A 14,318-nucleotide genomic window follows, 5' to 3' on the forward strand; every position below is an offset into this window, starting at 1 on the left:
TGAACATTCTTGTCCTAAATTATCATCAGAAATAGAAGAACTTGACTGAAAGTGACCTCCAGTAGAATCACTAACTCCCTGAACCATGCTTCACGTTTGCTTTGTGTCTTTGCAACTCTGATGGTAGCCCACAGCAAGTAGCTCATTTTAAGTGAAGAATATTTTAGAGGCCAGGATCAGCTGAAGACTTTGTGTTTGTGTGAACTCTTTTGAATTAAAATACTTTAGCTTTTCTGGTTTAACTGTCATGTACCATTTTCTGCTAAACGGAAGACCACACAGCACTCTTTTACGGTTGGGATAAAGTTCTTATAACAAAAGCTGCATCTGGAAATGTTAACCCACTTTTAAGTAGATGGTTACAGTGGACAGTGAAAAATTTGTCTGTCCTCTAGAAGTTCAAGACCACTGATTTTAAAATTTCTAACCTGTATATTGAGTAAAGCACGGTTCCCATCAACAATAAGTTAAAGGCACAATGCCATTGATGCACAGGTAGTGACTGTATCTCTTCCTATTCCCTTTCATTTTTTCCCCTTAGATCCAAAACCTGAAAGTTTGCCATTGCAGTTTGAGGTAGTCAGACAAATCATCTCCTTCAAACAGAGACTCCTTCCTCAGCTTGTTTTATTTGGGCTCCATCATCTTTGGTAAAATTCGCCACCTGTCATTTTCAAAAGGTGTCTCCCTTGACTCCTTAAGCCTCTGAGATTCCACATGAATTTTGAAGCAGACTGCCAAGGTTTCATAGCATCAGGAATAGGCACTCTTGAACATGAGGTTTCAGTGAGACCAGATGTCCTACCTTCACTGAAATTTCCTGTAGGTGTTATTTGAGTGTACCCCTCATTTTATGCCAGCCTTCAATACTGCATCTCACTTTTAGGTCTTGGTAGACTTCAGGGGGAAGCACACTGCTAATAATGACATTGGGCATTTGATTTTCAGGAGCTGACTTCATCTACCAAAGTCATGGCGCTTCTTGCTACCCACATGCAATCTCATCAAAAGCAAAGGATACTGCAAAAGGCAGTCTGTTGGGAACCATTTCTTCTGGATCCACTCTGTCACAGAAGTGAGTCATTGGGATCTTTGGCTTACATGCAGAGCATCCCAACTGCTCCTGTAGCTCCACATACTCTCTGTCACTCTGACAGTAATGCCTCATGAGGCACACATTTTTCCTAGAGGATGCTGTAATGACTGACCCCACTGCAGGCCTGGCAGCAGAGACTTCTGCATGGTATAACTCCTACTGTCTAATAAGTGATTTTCTGTGTCTGGCCTGTATTATGTTTATTAAACAGGTTAATAACAAGTTCACACATCATTAGCACTATTCAGGAAATGTTTTATGTCAATTTGGGCTCTGGACAAAAAAACTAATACCATGTAATATTTTTTTAATTATCTTTACAAGCCTGTTTTTTTACTAGCTGTTTTAACCACTACTCCTAGCAGTACAAGACAAAGATATCAGTTATTTACTGTATCCCAATACATAATAGGTGACCAGCTGCATTCTACTCATAGAGAAAAAAGAAAAAAAAAAAAGAAGTGCATAGTTTACAATAACAGAAAGTGCAAAAAGATCAGTAAAAACAGTACCTTAGGAATTGGGAACTGACATTCCCCAGAGCAGTAATAGGCATCAAAGGATTTAGGGGAAATAATCCACTCGCTCCAGCCAATATCTGCAAAATCCACCTTGAGATAGCGCCGGGCGCAATACCTTGGCTCATTCCATTGCTTCCTCCTCGCCTTCTTCAAGGTTTGCTCATCGAACTGCAGAGTCTGGCTCTTCTGGTGATGATTCTTCCTCTGCTTTTTCTTACTCTTTGCCCTCTCTGCCAAACGTGGCTGGAATGTTTTGTATGATTTTCTGTCTTCCCATCTCTCATCCTCATTGTACTGGTACTCAGCTCCTGGAAGCTCATTGTTCTGCAATGGCAACAGGACATTTGTAGAGCGTTTCCGCCGCCGCTTCCCACTGCTGCTCCTTACATGGCTTTCTGGCCTAGGAAAGACCCTTGTCAGAGGATTACGGTGCCCTTGCAAACTAGAGACAACGCTCTCTGGCTCTGAAATAGCAGAGTCGTTGGCATATATCAGAATGTAAGGTTCGTAGTAAGAAGGTGCCCTTTTCCATGGGTGATGGCTTGTCAAATCCATTTTGACACCAATCAGAAGTTCATTGTTTTGTTTTGCTTTGTGCAGGACCTGAGTGATATCCTTCCACTGCCAGGAAAGGACATCCCCGTAAGCACTGGAGACATTTATTAGGAAACGTCCCAGACTCTGGGTCTGGTTCCCAATAGAAGGAAAGGTCCACACTGAAAGATGTACTTGAATTTCAGGTTTTCTGTGCCCATGAGAACAGCCTCTGGATTGTGAACAGTTCCACTTAGCGTTCAGCAGATCACCAATATAGTAATACACCGAAGCTGACAAGATATTTTCAGACTTGGTGAGTGAAGTCAAGTTAAAAACATATGGCTCCTGGCTTTCAGGGCTCCCTAGAAAAAACAAATATTTAGATAAGAATATGAGCAATTCCAAATGTTATGGAAACCAAAAGGACCAAACCATATTACCTTCTAGGTTATACATTAAGTTCGTGGAAAATTTTTATGCAGTGCTTTGGGAAAAGGTTAAGGCCACTGTTCAGAATAATGACCAGCTGGTAAACTGATGACCTTAACGTCACATACTTTCTGTCTGGCTTCCTCGTAATGTGTATCTCAGTCCAGAAAAACTCATACATGTGCTACCACTCCTTTGATTCCAGGAAACAAACCAGGTCATAGGAACACAGGTGATAAGAGATGCACTGAAGGCTGTATCTATCATCCAGAAACTTGAGCAATATCATAGTAAGGTTTTGCTCTCCCTCCCTCCCTCCCTCCCTCTCTCTCTCTAAACATTCTTCCCTCCTTGTAAAAACACCTTAGGTAACATTGCTCTGTCCTGCCTACAAGTCTGTCTTTCTCTCTCCAAGACAAATGGGACATCAACAGCACTGAGCCATGCCTTAACCAAGACACAGCTGAAGCTGGAGAATGGCTCCACTGGCTTCACCAGGCACTGGATTGTCTGTACTCTTCAATCATACTGATGAGCCAAAGCCCCCTTGCTAGAAAGACAAGATTTGCTTCCTTCGTGATAGAGGCTGAATGTGGCTGTGAGGAAGACAAAAATCCTGGATTGAAATGGGGCAATGATTCTCATTGCTGCCCCAGGCTTTAAAGTATGCTTCTAAGTAAGCCATTTGAGCTTTGATCACTGAGCTGTTCAGTGCCAAAAAGCCTAGCTGGTTCCCTTACACCTCCCACTCTGCCCCTCTGTGATCTGGGCTTCACCTACAAGATGGGAACTTTGGGACCTGGGTGGCAGCTTCTAAATTGTCAGTGGCTATTAAAGAGGGACTCAAATACATGTAATGTTTGGTACAGCTACATATAGGATGCTAAACTGCCAGGCAGAAGAAGTACTACATATTTCAAAAACTAAACCAAAAGACAAGTTGAAATCCTGTGCTACAAAGGATGCTTCCTCTCAACGTTAACCATTCCTCCATGACCAATTTAGTGGCCTCTTTGTATGTATAAATGACACAGAGCCCTTCACAACTACAAGGGTAGAACTGAGCACAGAAGCAAGCATTGACACCAGTCTTGCACACAAAGAAGGAATGCAGCTTGCCTCTAAAGACGTGGCAGGGAGAAACACCAGGCTAGAAGCACTGTTTTCATTTTTAAGGCTCAGAAGTCAACTGTGGAGACACAGGCAATTCACAATTTGTAAAGGGCTAAAAACACTCAAGCTTGTATGACTTCCTTTTGGCTAAGTCGGACACTAATCACAACAAAAATTTCCCTCTAGAATAATCTGGATCAGGGTCACTTCAATTACACGGGATAAATTCAGTCATTCCCCCTAGGACATTTCATCAATTTTCATGAGAACCAGTAACAAAATATTTACTAATGTAGCTGGAGCTAAGTGGACAGTACTTGAGCAACCCTAATAACCAAATGAAAGCCAAACCAAGCTGTCTTTCTGTGCAGGGTGGGAGGAGGGATGGGCAGTGGTGGCAAAATGCACCCACTAGCCTCTGTGCAGACAGAAACAAGCTAAGGACAATACATCTTCATGGTCAGGGTATTACTGTGTCATTTAGGAGGGATGTGGTGCAAAGCGGGGTTTCCACATTTCCACATGTGAAATTAGAGAAGTCAATTTAACCACAGGTATCCTGCACAAACCCAGAGACACACTCCTAACACAGGAGTGAAAACATATAGCTGACTACTTTAATCTCCTGCAGGGTGTGACAGAAAGGCTTGGAGGTGAGGCTTAATTTTTGTTACAAGATTTCCTGGTTGACGTGCTGTTATGTCTGTCCTTCAGAGTGGGAGAAATATAGATCCAAACGTTAAAGTGTTATCGAGACCTGTAAAAACAAGCTGTATCGAAAAGTCAAATATAGTCATGCAAAGGTATGCTCTACAGCCCCCCAGAGGGCTGGAAACAACCCAATACGTAAGGAAAATGAGGCAACATGGAGTTAAATGCTTCTTTGACACCATAGCATGTCAAAACCCTCTCTAGTGGCTGGAGAGAAGTTTTAAACTCCAGAGTTTTCCAAGAGTTGTTGTTTTATCCCTAGAAAAGAGAAGCACAGAGGACGCGCCTGTGGAGTAGGGAGGAACAGCCTCTCTGCTTCCACCCTCAAAACACTGTATTAAGCCCTCTGCCAAAGCAGTGAGACCAAATAATTTCCAATACTGAACTTTCAAAAATTTTGGCAGCTTTATGCTCCGGGTGATGTTTTGGGTGACAATCTGCGCTTCCAGGCACAGATATCATAACTGCTATTGTCATTCAGAGTCCAGGGCATGACAGTATTTTCCCTCTGTCTGCCCATCCCAACCAGATAAGTGGCCTCTTTTTCTAACTTTTTTTTTTTTTTTCCTAATCAATATTTAAAGAAGATATTAAAAGAGGAGAAATCAGCCTCAGTAGAAAGACAGAGACTTTCTCCCCAGTATGTCACATGTATTGCTTCAAGAAATTAGGGGAAAAAAATTCTCAGTGAAACAGGGGGAAAAAATGCCAAATCATTTGTGGAAGACACCATAGATTACACACTCAGCCCAACCTGACAGTGGATCACATAAGGTTCTGGTAGGTAAATTCTTAATATCTGAAAACTAATGTACCAAATCCATCCAATTTCTGGCTATCACTTATGCCTGGGATTTTCCTTGATTTTGATAATTTTTTTTTAAATTCCTGAAGGCCAAACCCAGCTACTCATTATGTTTGTACTAAGCTCACATGTGCACTTGACCTCTGCGTGGTTTGTAATCACTAATATTATAAGCTTAATATGTAATCTGGCAGAGGACTATGCATATCAGTCTTAGGATACAGAATTTATGGTGTCTCATGCATGTTTGTTAAAGAAGTTATTATTTGAACCCCTGTTTAATGTTAAATGACAAGTTTTGATTTTAATTTTTAATAAGAATTCCGTTTAACAAATACTGCTTGTTCTAAATTGGCATATTGTAGCAAAACACAAAACAAGCTGCTTTTGTTTATAAAGAAACTCTATCTGGTGTGAAACAGACACAGGAGGAACATATACTTTGATTAAAAGCAAAGCCTAAGAAGCCACTCTTAACTCTAGACCAAAGACTTGCAGTAGGTGGTGCTATTTTCTCACTGAACGACCTCTGAGCTCAAGCCATTAAGAGGTTTCAGATAATTCAGTTCACAAAATCATCTACAAGCAGGTTATTAGCATCCAGCACAGATGCCTATGGCTTTGCTGGCTCTCAGCTCAAAAAAACTCAGCTGTGTGGCCCAGGTTTCTGTCACAACTTAGGAACACCGTGTCAAATCCATCCTTTGTGTGACAATGATACCTGAGTGCGATGTGAGCACTGCACTCAAATAAGCATACTGCAGGCCAGTAATTACCCTTATGAGTGACAGATATATAAAGGAAGATTCAGCTTTAAAGTATCTACAAATGCACCTTTTCCTCAGGAAAATTAAATTTGCCTTAAATGAAACTTCATCCTCCATCCCAGACAACAGAAACCTCTGAGGATCTGTCCCCACAATAACATAATTTCAACTACTAACCAAGGACAGGAGGTACTGAATAGCATCTAACAACATTTTACTGTGAGGCATGAACCTTTCTGAAAGCCTCAGCCAGCTTGCTTTAGTTATGCTGTCTGATGTGAGCTGAAGCTTAGGTTTTATAATTAATATTTTTAAGCCCCCAAACTTAAACCAAACCTACCTAGGGCTTCAGCAACTCCAATAACTTATAGATGTTCATTATAACCAATATCTCCTAGGACGCTAGTATCCATTTAAAACAGAGAGGGGAAGGGAGCCAAACCATAGGGCCCAGCACCAACAGATTAGCAGCCAGCGGGGAAACACGGACTGTCTTAGCCCAGTAGAGGTCTCTGGCCAGTTTGTCTGCTATAAAAAGAGCTTTAAGGTCTCAAAGATAACAAAATCTAGTAAGACTAACAGAGAGCTTTGTTGCTAGAAGCATGAAGTCAGCTTTGCAAGTTGAAGGAAGAAAAGCAGGCCCAGAAACCTATGCCCTGGGAGGTCATGACATTGCAATAGCTTTTTTCTTATGTTTTCAGTATCAGACAAAAATGAAAACACCAAACATTTGGAGAAACTAGTTGCCCAGAAGTGAAATGGTCTGTTGCAGCAATCGATGTTCTCCTTGAAGTATCTCATACTGAAACATGACACTTGAGAGAGATGCTGGTACCAGGTCTCCCTCCAGCAGATGGCTGCTGGAGCAAGCCCACAGCAGGGACCACCACCTTGCTGCCTGGCAAGGTTCTGCCACACATCTCTGAGCAGCTGTACTTGGTAACCTCGCACTCATACACAGCAGCACACAATGTGATGCAATTACAACTCAGTCATTATTACTTGAACAGCAGTAAATTGGGGGGCTCACTTCTACTTCCCAGCACTGCAAGCAGCAGAATTCTATCAGAGCAGTATTAGCTGAGCTAGTCTTTTGTCTAAGTCTTCTAGGACTTACTTGAAGAGAGTTGTACTAACTCAGCTTTGCTCTTCTGTAGTACCACACAGGAAGCACAGACAACTTCCCTGCAATAAAGTCAACAGCAAAGATTTAAGAGGAAAGGAGCAGAGGAAAAAATATGGGGAATGAAAAGAACTCCATGCAAGGAATACCCTGCTACCTTCCAGATACTCTGAGGCTAGGCTTTAATGGCAATCTCTGCTCCCCTTAAAGGGATTACCATATGTTGCTGGCAGCCTGATGAGGAATTTCTGAAGACCAAGCTCTGCATGACATAGCTCTTCCAAACTGCAGCAGGTAAGACACAGCATCAGTGCACTTTCAGTATCTTATCAGATACTTATCGGATACTTATCAGATACTTTCAGTATCATTTGCCTGTACCATGTAGAGCTTTGGAACAGCAGCCATGAGCTGGGCAGGAAAGTACTTCACAGCGAGAACACCTCATTGCTTGTATTCCTGTGGAATATAACTCCTGAGGTAAAGGCAGGTACATGGATAGGCTACAAAGTTATTGGCCTCCTCAGCCCAACTGCAAATCACTACTCACCTCTATGTTCTTCTGTTTCGAAAGAAACCCAGAACCCAGAGAAAGCTCCCCATGGCAGGGGAAAAGGGGAAATACATTATCTCCAGGCCTAAAGCAGAAATGCCTTAACATTTTCATACAGGTGGCTGTCATACAAGTCAGGCTGTGCTCACTCACTGGGCTGCCAATAGTTACTGGCAGCTAAAACCAGCAAGCAACCCACCTCCTAGTGCTACAGCTGAAGTACTTGTAGCCACTCAATCTTCAGAGGCATGGCCTGTGCTTCCTCACCTTGCAATAACCCGCAGCTGTTTGTATTGCCTGTTACTGTTACTGGCATTAAAAAGGTATTTTAAGAAAGAGCAGTAGGTCTGTGGAGACTGACATCACCAGCAGAAACATATTCATGTTACAAGGGGCATTTGCAGGCATCAATAAGCTGGAACAAATCCACCAACATGTGGTGTGTTTACCTTTATAGAGGATGCACTGACATTTTTATGGACTGCCAAATCTATCCCATGGGTGAAAAAGGATGCAATAATGAGGGCTGTTTAGTTATATAGTCGTCATTAGCCATCATTTAAATGAGATATTAAAGTGGTGCCCTTGTGCCAGTGCACAGTTAAGAACATATCAGTGTTTCCGTTGTAAAACCTTGTTTTCATGGGTTCATAGGCCAGCTACGAAAGTTCACTCAGAGCTGGAAACGGGAAAAAGTTTCACACAGATTTGGAAGCCAGATTTCTTCTTGTCTCCAGCCTTTTGCTGTTACTTGATTGCCATTTCCCCCCTTACTGGTTTGCGTATTTTGCAAAGGAAAAATAGAGGATCCCATTCTGCTTTTTTAAAGGGCGTACAGCTTGGTGCCAAACTGGCTTAATTATTTCTATCAAAGCAGGCAAGGTTGTAGCAGCTAGGAACTTGACACACAAAAGTAAAAAAACCATCACTCTGATTAAAGCTAAATAATCCCATTTAAGTTTAATCATTTTGATTAAACTTAAAGAACATTGAGATGCAGTAATGGTACAATAATTAGGATCTAACTTACATGCCTATTTTGTGATATGAAGTGCATGAATATGCACATTGCACATCACAAATGTGCCGCACAGCATGTGAATCGTCTCCCTACTACATGTTTTGAGCAGAAAGACCAGGTCTGTAAACTAAACATAACAACAAATCCCAAACTAGCACATAATAAACAAGCAAGCAGGTAGCATCAATAAAACACAAAAAGCTGTGAAGGAGAATGCAAAAGGCTGGTTCTCCTCCTTCTCAGTCATAATTCACTTCAGTTGGTAGAAGTAGGTCTGCTGTATGAAAACAAAGGTGCACGCACCGTCTCCTCAAGGCTGTAAATCTTCACGTTGGAACTTAGGTGCTCTAGAAACTGTGCCTGACTGAGGACTGGAGGCTAGTTCATCCACTCGGACGACAGCACAGTGAGACAGGTGGTAACAGAAGCCAGAAAACCCAGATCCCAGGTCTGGTCCTGACAGGCCAAATCTACCGATCCTGCCCATTTGCCTCAGCAAATTTGCAGATTTGGGCCCAGTTCCTTCTGCCTAAGAAGTATCACAGTGCTAAGAAGAATGCTGTTGATTGCATTTTATTTATAGGGGCACAGAACCTCTCTCCCTCTACCCCACAAAACAAACAAACAAACAAACAAACAAACAAAAAACTTCAACAAAAAACAACCCCCAGCCCCCCTGCCATGGTCTTCTGCCTGAATGTTTTTAAAGCTCTTATCAGAGACGACCTTACTGTTACCAGCGCTGCAGAGGCTAGCATTGGGCCCCTGCTGATTTTCCCAGTCTGACAGCAGCCGGTGGCTCGCTGGCTTCCCCGTGCAGTACTTGGTTTCCCTCTTTGCGTGGGCATTTCACACCGCAACAAAGGAAAGAAAAGCATTTGAAAGAGGAGGAGAACATAGTTCTTAAACCACAAGAATTGGCCCAGGGGCAGGTGTAATACCTAAAATTACTTGAAATTCAGTCAATAAAAAAGAGTTTAAAGTAATTTCTGCCTGTATAGCTTTACTATAACATCATTACAGGGACCCTCCAATTAAAGTTAGAGTTTTTCAAATGACTCATTTGCAAGACATGTTCCTTTAGCGATGCTATGATTACAAGTACTTTCAAAAGCAAACTGAACGCCTTGTGTTCAAGGCTTTTATCTTTCCACTCTCTGCATTTATTCCAGGTTGTGACTTTCCTCCAGGTCCAAAGCCTCAGAAGCTGCAGATCAGCACAGCTCTGTGGAAAGCACTGGGGGCAAACAGATTTGTATCAGCCCAAGGGCTGGTCACTTGGTGGTTTTGCTAAGGGGCAGGAGAAAAGAAGATTTGTGTGCAGAAACTGATGCACAGACAGTTTAAGATTACGCTCACCCTAACTGTTAAAGCATTCACCCGTAGCTCACATATCACCCTGTCCTCCCCACAGCTTCCAGTTTAGTCCCAAGGGATGGAAAACCACCCACTGCTGTGAGACCTGCAGAGAACTGGGGAAGGCTCTGGCTCAGGATTTCTGTTTAAGCAGAGCTTGCCATGCTGCCTGGTCTAAGTAAGATGAGGGCCACTAGCACCATCCCATAAATATCCCACAACACTGCACTTGTAGCCTGACAGCTTCCCAGAAATCATGGGCTGAGCATCCTTTGACTGAATATGTAAAGGTAAACAAGGGCAGTTCAATCCACAAAAAATGGTGCTGGGATGGGACTGCATGTTCTGTAGATGATGTAAATCCTTACTGCTCCGAAAATGGATTTGGGGCTTGGGGCTTTTTCAGCTTTGTCACGGGCATCACAGGTTATTTTTCTGAGCAACTCAAACTGGACAATTCTGTTCTGAGATAACTTGGTGGGAGAGATGAAAACCAAATTTGCCAGAATACAAGAGCACGTGAACAGTCATCAAAATTAAAGGCCCAGAATCACAGAGCGAGCAACAAACCACCAATTATCCAGCCTGGCTGTGCAATCTGGTGTGTGGAGGATTGCGGGGCAGCATCAGATGGACCCTTGAGAGGTGACCACACAGGGTAGAAGCTCTCACCCTGTCCCCTTGGAGGACTGAGCCACATAAAGGAAAACTTGCATTGTGCTGTTGTTAAGGCGTTTTTTTTCAGTAACCACATATTGGGTTTTCTTTGGGCCTGTCTCCTGCAAGACTGCAGCTCTGACAGACAGCACCACTTTTCTTGGACTAGAAACAGGGAAGAGTTTCAACAGATCCTACCAGTTCTTGATCTCATTGCGCACCACGCTATCTTTTAGGGTCCCCAAAATTTGCCTGGTGGGTTACCTGCAGGAGCTGGGAAAGGCTTTCCTCATGCTGCCAAAGACCCAGAAGTCCTTTAGGGGAAAAACATGGACAGAAAGGTTTCTTAGCTCTATTCGAGCGGCGTGTTTTTGAAAAGGAGTTGTTTATCTCCTGAAAATACATGGTTAAATTGCCAAATATATGCTCAAAATGCACATGAAGTCACCAAAGTTTTCCTTCACGGCCTCTTGCTGCAAATGCAGGAGAAAACAGTGGATTCTTAGGGGAGTTCTGCTCATCGTATATCAAAAGCTGTCTCCTGAAGGGGTTAGCAGCAGGGAGGGTCTAATGTGTGAAGGAGTAAGGGCAACAGAACTGACTAACAACTGGTACAGCCACGTTATGGCCGGGGGAAGCCACTGGGAGACTGAAATCTGCAGCTGAGGAGCCCGGCGGTCAAAGCAGAGATCTGGAAACGAACTGTCTGCAGAAGGAAATACTGTGGAGGTGCCGTTTGCATCGCAGGGCTGGCCAGGCAGTCGGGTGCAAGGAAGAAGCCAGAAACCAGAAGTCTTTTAATGTTCCCCCAATGCCACCCCAAAGAACATTTGATCTAAGGTTTTTTTACGGAAATGCACTCGGATGCCATCAATAACCATACAAACGAGCTGCTGCTGCCTACGGGGAGAGACAGACAACAGCCAATTGGTTAAATATTTTGCATAAATACTTATAAAAGTGTCAAAAAACTTATAACCACTTCCAATTTATTGCTTTGGCACTTGAACTGTGAAAGTATTGGAGGAGGAGGAAAGGGATTAGTGAATAGTGTGTTTATAGGACTGCTGCCACCCAACGTCAAGTGAGAGTATAAATATAATCAGAAAGACCACAGAGATGGGATTTCAACCAAAGGCCTTCTAGGTTTAGAACAATAAATATCTTTAATCAGATATGCTTAAAGGAGAAAATACACTCTGTTTGGATTATACCTTTCCCCCTTTTTTTGTTTTGGATTATACCTTACTCTTTTTCAGTGAGGGCAACACTTAACTCAGAACAAAGGAACATATATTGGATTTATATTTCAAAAACTGGTTACTTTATAAAGACAAGAGAGTACCTTCTACATAAGATCTCCATGGGGACAGCAAACCAAGAGTCCCACCTATCCATCCTCTAAAATGAACATATTTAAGTCTCTAGCCTCTAAATCCTCTCTTGCGGACAGAAACACTTGCGGTAACATATGACGGAGAGTGTTTGTAGCACAGAATCCTAACATGCCAAAGCCATTCAATTATTCACGGTATTTGATCTCTGTGCAGAGCTATCCTGTAATAGACATTGTTGCCTTTGAAGAATCAGCAGTAATGACTCCCAAATAAACCTTAGCAAAGTCTGGCACCCAGCTCTCAGCAAGTTTTCTGGGAGACAAAGGAATCAGTGTAGGTCACAAACTCCCAGACAGAACTCGGTTTTACTGCTGGGTCAACCCTTCGGTGTGATGAAAACCAAGAGACTGTCAAAGCAGGCTGCTCTGGATGGCCCAACAGTTGTCAAACAGCAAGTTTCCAGGATTCAGTGGATTTGGGAAGTTTGTTACAGTGAGAGTCACATTAGGGTTGTGGCATTTCCATTGAGCCCTGACAGAGGTCAGATGCATTATGGAGCAGAGCAGTGGAGTCCAGAGATGCAGTGCTAAGACAGTGCTGCCTTCTCTTTCTGCTAGGACATGGTTCCTCTGCAATACTGCTATGTTATACACGTCTCCCCCACCAGAAATATCCTTTTGTGAAAAGTGACTTCACATTTTCAGAAATCTACCTGTGCACAGCAGTCTGTAATCAGGACAGAGATCTACCTGCCGCTGCCAAAGATGCTGAAGTACAGCACTTGCCACGCACAGACTATCCTTGAGCTCAACTCATTCCCTATTGCCCCAAACTGCCGCTACTGTCAGCAACATCTCAAACTGTTCTGTGGATAGTCTAAAGGACCGCCAGCACATGCTACTGCTCTCTCACATGCAAATCAACCCGTGATTTCAACAGAAGCTATGCATGCAAAATACTGATAAAAGGAGGCTCCGGAGAGGATATATTAATTAGTCCACTTCCCTCATATGGTACTCAGATATCATCCAGCAGAGACGCCGCGTACCGAGCTGAGCAGATAACCCGGTAATTAAAACACACGGGACAATGTAAGCACCGTGTCCCAAACCACAAGCGTGGCTGCAGGCAGCGCTGCTTTCCTCATCTCTCTTCTCGCCCCCTCCCCTCCACGCTGGGGCTCCCCTGGGGGGGCGCTGGGGTCTCACCTGCAGCCAGCGGCCGAAAGCCGCGCACGGTGTTGCCCCGGCGGAGGGACGGAGCCGGCAGCCCCGGCGGGTCCTGGGGCCGCGCTGCTGCCGCCTGCCCACCGCTGTACTGGTCGTAGAGCCGCAGCATGTGCTCCGACACCTTGTCCCCTGGCTGCAGCCGCTCTGCCCGCCGCTGTCCCGGGCTGTAGTCACCTGCCACGGCTCTGGCTCGGCCGCCCTGAGCTCCTGCCAGGGCAGCTCGTCGCCGCAGCCCAAGCCGGCGAGCCTTGGGCACGTCCCCCAGCGCCAGGCACAGGCAGCCCCAGCCCAGGCACAGGCACAGGCACAGCACCCAGCGGGCCGATGCTGCCATCCCGCTGCCGAGTCGCCCTTCTGGCCGGCACCGGGCGACACGGCACCGGCACCCCCGCTGAAGTTGGCTTCTGACAGATGCAGCCCCCGACAGCGGGAGGAGAAGCGGGGCTGTGCTCAAAACCGGAGACGGGGTTTCCTCTTGTTGGTAAAAAGAAAAAGAAAAAAAAAAAAAAAAAAAAAAAAGAAAAAGAAAAATAAGTGGGGTGGAGGAAAGCGCTGCCGTGTAAACTGTCCGTCCTTCCCAGTGCTGGCAGTGAAGGTGTTTATTTCCCTCGCTGTGCAGGTTGATTTTTGGCGAGAGGTGGAGGTGTTGCTCTCCGTGCGGCCGGATGCTCCTTCCCCACTTGGACTGGTGCGGGCGCAGCCCGGGTGAGTTTTTGTGGGGTGTGTGTGGTGTGCGGGTGTGTGTGTGTGTGTGTGTGTGAGTGAGTGAGTGAGGGTGTGCGAGCGTGAGCCCCGGCTCTCGGGGCTGATCTGTGTAATCAGCAGCCAATCGCACCGCCTTCTGCTTCGGCTCTGGCTGCAAGCGAGAGGCAAAGCAAAGGGGAAACCACCACCCAAAGAAAAACGCGCACACACACACACACGCAGAGACAGAGGTGACTGGAAATTCAATCACTAGTACTAACTGTGTCCCTGAGGGCAGCGGGGGAATAGGCTGGTGGGATGTTCCCTTTTCACCTCCACCCAGCTTCTCCCAAAGGCAGAAAAACAACATGATTGCAAC

General features: G+C 44.5%; 1 protein-coding gene across 2 annotated transcripts in view; it reads right to left on the reverse strand.

The window, feature by feature from the left end:
• BMP3 (bone morphogenetic protein 3) overlaps positions 1-13,737 on the reverse strand; it is a 31,755-nt gene extending 18,018 nt beyond the window's left edge. For both annotated transcript variants that reach the window (XM_082760296.1, XM_082760295.1), the window contains exons 1-2: positions 13,235-13,737; positions 1,609-2,516 (exon numbers count right to left, since the gene is read on the reverse strand). In XM_082760296.1, coding sequence (XP_082616422.1) covers positions 1,609-2,516; positions 13,235-13,589 — 1,263 coding nt within the window. In that variant the 5' untranslated portion in view covers positions 13,590-13,737. The remainder of the gene's footprint in view (positions 1-1,608; positions 2,517-13,234) is intronic.
• Between the last annotated feature and the right edge of the window lie 581 nt (positions 13,738-14,318).

Source organism: Aythya marila, assembly GCF_965140915.1.
Source record: "Aythya marila genome assembly, chromosome: 4".
Classification (NCBI taxonomy): domain Eukaryota; kingdom Metazoa; phylum Chordata; class Aves; order Anseriformes; family Anatidae; genus Aythya; species Aythya marila.